The sequence below is a fragment of the Astatotilapia calliptera genome, chromosome 2 (assembly GCF_964374335.1).
Source record: "Astatotilapia calliptera chromosome 2, fAstCal68.1, whole genome shotgun sequence".
Lineage (NCBI taxonomy): Eukaryota > Metazoa > Chordata > Actinopteri > Cichliformes > Cichlidae > Astatotilapia > Astatotilapia calliptera.
In genome coordinates this window covers 3,752,305-3,758,191 of record NC_137423.1, presented here as the reverse complement: position 1 = coordinate 3,758,191, position 5,887 = coordinate 3,752,305, and the positions used below count along the sequence as shown (strand labels likewise).

Sequence of the window (5,887 nt, the reverse complement as noted above, 5' to 3'; positions counted from 1 at the left end):
CCCCCCACACGCTGAAAAAAAGGAGAAAAAATTGTGAACTTACTCTCACCACTTTCTGCCATTAGACCACAAAACCGTTTTTTTTTTTCAAGATTAATATTTTGGTGACAAATTCTGAGAAACTCTTCTCTTGCTTTATTTTCCTTTATTGTCCTAAACACTTTGCTTTTCACATTTCGTTACTAAAGTCAGTTACTTCTAGTCCAACCTCATTTCTCACAATTTTCATGTCTTGTCTGTTTGGGCGTAGACCTGGCAGTACAAACAAAGTATACACCCAAGATGAAGTCATCGAGTCCCAGCAATATTTAAGCTTACTAAATAGCATTCATGCCTTATATGTGTTACAACTAGGGATGGGTACCAGTATCCGGTGCCATGATGGCACCGGTTCTGACATAAACGGTAGTAACCAGACCAAACAGCAGCGCACATTTTGGTGCTTTATTTAGGTGTTTTTTTTTACCTGAGATGTGATACACTTTGGATTCCAGCCAATCATTTTACGTTTCCGAGGATAGTAGGCGGGTCCAGGTACATACGTTCTTTTAGAGCAGAGCTACAGATTAAAAATGCCCAAGGCGAAGCGGTCAAAAGTCTGGATGTACTTCACAGCAAAAGATGCAAACCCAGCAGCCTGCAACAAGTGCTTTAAGCTGATACTGTGATACTGTCAAAGGAGGTAACACCTCAAATCTGATGAAAGCAGCAGCCGTTCTTCTCTGCGTGAGTAGTTTAATGTTGTTCGTGTATAATTTACGTTGAGTAGGCTAACCACGTTATTACATTAATGCATGTAAGGTGAACTAGCAAACACCATCATAGCTACATGCGGCTGTCTTCTTGTTTGATGGCAGATACTCCCTTCACCCTGGCCAAAAAGGCTAAAATGACCAAAGAAAAAGTGGAAAACAGCTAAACACGAGAGGTTTTTGGACAAAGTTTGTGTTTTTTCCATTGTTTAAGCACTGCTTCCAGCCAAGAGTGATACCATATATGCCCCATAGCTGCAGAAAAGGCTAACATTGTTATCTTTTTACAAAAAAACCAGCTGAACATGAGAGGTTTTTGGACAAAGTTTGTGTTCTCCATTCTTTAAGCACCGGTTTGAGCACCGTTTAAGCACCGGCACCGTTTCAAAAGTACCGGTTTGGCACCGGTATCGGATAAAACCTAAACGATACCCATCCCTAGTTACAACCTTTATGACCCAATTCAAATTGGATCATAAAGGTTCCCATGTGTCAGATTTTTCTCTTGCACTTTTTAGTGTGATGGTTAGTTCTCCACTTTCTACGCTCTCTGGTAAAAAGCTCGCCTGTCTTCATTCCACTCCTCTAAGAACCCACCAACCAGCACAGCTTTCTCTCTTCCTTACACAGCTCTGTTGTTATACAAAGTCTGCCAGAATTACTTTGCAGTACAACTGTTGTTGTTTATGTGAGTGAGTACATTTTTAGCTTAAATCGTGTAGTTTAAGATCAGCATTATTCTGATTCTTCCTCTGTGATTATGTGCGATTTTGTTTTTCTTTTCACACGATATACTTTGATATCTGTTAAGAAAATAGACTAATTCTGGTTTTTACAGGTGCAAAACCACTTTTAAAGGCAACATTCGGTCAGCCTGATCTATACTTCTTTCAAGGAAAAATTTATTTTGTGCCCCTTCATATGTATAGTGTTCCTCTAAGATGCACAATGTAATACGTTTCTTGCAGTAAAGTACATATCGCAAACAGCAGTAGTTCTTTTAAGTTGAAAGACTGGAATTCAGAATAGAACTCATACACAAACCGGCCTTCCAACGAAAAAAACAAACAGTAATTAATGTGGACAGCTGCAATGAGAGCTGAATGACAGCCTTGTTTCATTAAGCCAAGGACAGGAAGTGTGCTTTGAATCTGATAACCAATCAGATGCATTTTACACCAAAGGTATGGCCATCCCACCTCCTTCACTCACTAAAATATGAATAACATCCTTAACAAAAGACACTGTCAAGATGATCACGGTATGGATTACACTGATTTTTCTTCATCGAGGATGTAAGTGCTTTTTTAAATTATTCTCTCTAATAATTGTCTTCGCTTGTACACGCTAACCAATAGAGGACTATTAGAATAAACAATCTGTGAGATGACTTTTACATGTACATAATGCTTTTTAATGTTTTTTTAATTTTATTTATTTTACCTCAGATTCTCTGGTTCCAGTGAAAACAGTTCAACTTGGTCAACCAGTTACCTTAACATGTGCTTTGCCCAAAGGGCTCCAGAGTGGAGAAGTCCACTGGTACAAGCAGAATCACGGGGATACCCTAAAGTTAATTATGACATCGTTTAAATCTACACCAGCGGAATATGGTCCTGCATTTTCTAAATCAAGATTTGAGGAACATAATGATAACAATTTCAGCAATGTGACTATTTTGAAGACCGTCCAAGAGGACGAGGGAATCTATCACTGTGGGCTCACAGAGTGGATTAGGACTAACTGGAGTGGCACATATTTGTTTGTAAAAGGTAAGTGTACATCCTTAATATAAGCTTTAAAAAAGCTCTTTTGCCTCTCTGTCTCCTTTTTTCGACCTGGACACATTTTGTTACATCCCCCTCATCCCCTGAACCTTTTAAGGGGAACGTAACACTCATTTACAATATTTTTCAGCTACTATGACAGCGTAATGTCTTTGCATTTTTATTACACAGGAAACAATCAGAAAGCATCAGTAGTTGTTCAACAGCTGACAGGATCAAATCCAATCCATCCAGGAGACACAGTGACTTTCCAGTGTTCAGTCTCTCACTCTGTCAACAAGACGTGTCCAGGAGGTCTCAGAGTTCTTTGGTTCAGAGACAGATCTCATGAATCTCATCCAGTCATTTACGCTAATACACATAATGAATGTGAGAAAAGATCTGATACTCAGAGGACATGTGTTTATCACTTCTCTAAGAACGTCAGCTCCTCCGATGCTGGGACTTACTACTGTGCTGTGGCCACATGTGGAGAGATATTATTTGGAAATGGAACTAAACTGGATATTCACGGTACCTGTACCACTCATCTTTTAATTTGAAAATTAGACTATTTAAGTTTAAAATTTGTAAATTTCAGCTGAATTTAGCAGCATTTTGGTGTAAAACAAGTATTTTCTATTTCACAGCAATCTCATTAGGAGATGACATTAAACTTATTTAATTTTGCATCCACTCTAAAGGGAAAATTGTATCATTCTGCTTTCCATTACTTCAAAAAGGGAAAAAAATTATAAACTAACAAACACATGTTTTGTTTTTTTCTTTGTCGTTCCAGGAGACTACTCATGGTCAAAGAGCGCCAGCACAGTTATTTTTCTACTGTGTGCTTTACTGGCGATATGTCTGATTGTTATAGCTGTCCTTATTTGCACATCAAAGAAAAACAGCATGGATAACTGTGAAGGTAATTAAAGTTAATCATAGCAATCTCATCAATGAATTTAAGTAAAATGTTTTTAATTTGAATTCATTGTTATCTGTATTATTCTGCAATTAAGTTGCTGTTCTGCAGGAAAACTTTAGTGATCAGAGAAGACAACAGGTAAAGTACTTAAAACTAGGGCTGTCCTAATTTAAAAAGCCTAATTGTGTTTAGGTTTTAACATTTCCCATATTTTTCTTTGATTGATTTTCCTAGAATAAGGACACATGGATGTTTTCTGCTGCTGTCTTTACCCTGATGAAAGCTGAGAGAGGTGCATTAAAAGATGGAAAAATGTCGAAAAGGCAGCGACTCTACATGGCTTGTAAGGCTTTGGGGCTGGATTAGTGAATTAGCTAGCCTATTGAGTATCTCCCGGTATGCAATAATCGAGCTGATGTTTGCTTTTTAATAATGGGCTTCTTATCTCTTTTAGTATTCAATACAGTATATGTTATATCAGCATGCTTATTTGTATTTAGATTGAATTATCTGCACACACTGCATTGATGCATGAATGCTGTTGCATGAACTGTGTGCAAAAGTCAAAAGCAGAAATGTAATTTCAGTTCTCTAATGTATCAACTGTGCTAAAATTCTGCAACATGAATAAATATAATGCTTAAAAGAGAAATTTGTTTGTGAAATTATTCTATAAATAGGCTTTAATAGATGACCACCCTGGATAGGCTGTCAGTCTATCACATGGCTAACATGCATACTATGCTAGAAATAGTGTGCTATTAATAGGGAATTTAATGATAATGTGTTGATAAAATTAAAAGTAGTGATTTGTATTAGCTTTACTACTTTTAGTCAAAGATCTAACCTTTAGAGAAGTTTGACAAAGTTGTGTTTTGCCTTGCTAAGAAGGGAAAATACAAAAATAAATGCAATTTTTTCCACTTTAGTTTGTTCACAAAACAGGATTTCACATGTAATTCCCATCCATAGTTTTGTACAGACTAGAGGCACAGCTTTCATCATTCCACATAATTCCTGTACCTGCAAGTGTAAATTAATTTTGTCTCACATCATCATCATCATCATCATCATCATCATCATCATCATCACCTTTATTTATAAAGCACTTTAAAAGAGCCACAGCTGACACAAAGTTATGTACATTTAAGCTACATAATAAAATTACATAAGATATAAATAAAAGCCAAATAAAAGAAAAATATATAAAATATAAGCTTATAAGGCATTCAAATAATTAATATAATTACAAGAGAAACTAAGTCTCACTGAGGTCAAAAGCCAACGAATAAAAACTAGTTTTAAGACGTGTTTTAAAAGTGGACAGTGAAGGCGCCTCTCTAACGTGCAAGGACAGGTTATTCCATAATTTAGGAGCCACGATAGAAAAGGCCCTGTCCCCTCGGAGCTTCCTCCTGGATCTTGGTACTTCCAGGAGCAGCTGGTCAGCTGACCTAAGAGACCGACAGGGTGAGCAGTGACATTTTGAACCAGCAGCAGACGTGAGAGCAGCGACTGACTGGCCCACACATAAAGTGCGTTACAGTAGTCCAGACGGGAAGAAATAAAAGCATGGATCACTTTTTGAAGGTGCTGGTTAGAAAGAAAAGACTTCACTTTTGCCAGTCACCTTAAAGGTTAAAAACTGGACTTCACCACTGCTCTAACTTGTCTGTCCAACTTAAAACCAAGGTCAGTAATAACAGGTTTAAAATAAACTTCCAAGGGTCCCAAATCAACAGAGGACGACTCACCGGGACAACTGGGTCCAAACACAACACCTCTGTTTTCTTTTCATTAAAATTTAAAAAGTTTAAAGCCAACCACACTTTAATGTCATTTTCTCTAAAACCTTGGAAAGTAAAGGAAGCTTGGAAACAGGCCTATAATTAGCTAATAGACATGTGGACAAGTGAATGCTTTTCAGTCTTCCAGCAGAAGTGACACATTTTGCAGACTTTCATTTCATGCGTCTTGTTTCAGGGTTCATTAGAAAAATGTATGCTGATTCATCCTCTTTTATCAAATTTAAACTCTGCTGCCCGTATTATTACTAGGACTTCTTCTACCCACCACATCTCCCCAATCCTGAAGCAACTTCACTGGCTCCCGGTCAAATTTCGCATCCATTTTAAAATAATTCTGTATACATTCAAGGCTATTCATTCTCTCTCTCCACCGTACCTCTCTGACTTATTACAGATGAAGCTCCCATCCCGCTGCCTCAGATCTTCATCTTCTCTTTCTCTCTCTGTTCCCTCTGCTCGTCTGATCACAATGGGAGGGAGGGCCTTTAGCTGCTCTGCCCCTCGACTTTGGAATTCCCTACCCCCGGACCTCAGAAATATTAGTTCATTCTCTCTTTTTAAGTCCACCCTCAAAACTCATCTGTTTAAAATTGCCTATTCTTAAATTTCTGTATGTTTTAACTTTTATCTTCT

General features: G+C 37.7%; 1 protein-coding gene across 2 annotated transcripts; it reads left to right on the top strand.

Moving 5' to 3' along the window:
• Positions 1 to 1,727: 1,727 nt before the first annotated feature.
• On the top strand, positions 1,728 to 4,098 carry LOC113028507 (signal-regulatory protein beta-2-like). Of its 2 annotated transcripts, XM_026178842.2 has the most exons (6): positions 1,728 to 2,047; positions 2,201 to 2,524; positions 2,711 to 3,052; positions 3,318 to 3,446; positions 3,541 to 3,584; positions 3,681 to 4,098. In XM_026178842.2, the coding sequence occupies exons 1-6, from the start codon at positions 2,005 to 2,007 to the stop codon at positions 3,810 to 3,812; spliced, it is 1,014 nt and encodes a 337-aa protein (XP_026034627.2). In that variant the 5' UTR covers positions 1,728 to 2,004; the 3' UTR covers positions 3,813 to 4,098. The 2 variants fall into 2 exon arrangements, with proteins under 2 accessions (XP_026034627.2, XP_026034617.2); XM_026178832.2 differs by lacking the exon at positions 3,541 to 3,584.
• The last annotated feature ends 1,789 nt before the right edge of the window (positions 4,099 to 5,887 follow it).

Bases quoted from the DNA above. Each gene is read 5' to 3' on its own strand.
- LOC113028507 (XM_026178842.2), top strand. From the start codon at position 2,005: ATGATCACGGTATGGATTACACTGATTTTTCTTCATCGAGGAT. The intron at 2,048-2,200 runs GTAAGTGCTTTT...ATTTTACCTCAG, and splicing joins GATTTTTCTTCATCGAGGAT to ATTCTCTGGTTCCAGTGAAA. The intron at 2,525-2,710 runs GTAAGTGTACAT...TTTATTACACAG, and splicing joins CACATATTTGTTTGTAAAAG to GAAACAATCAGAAAGCATCA.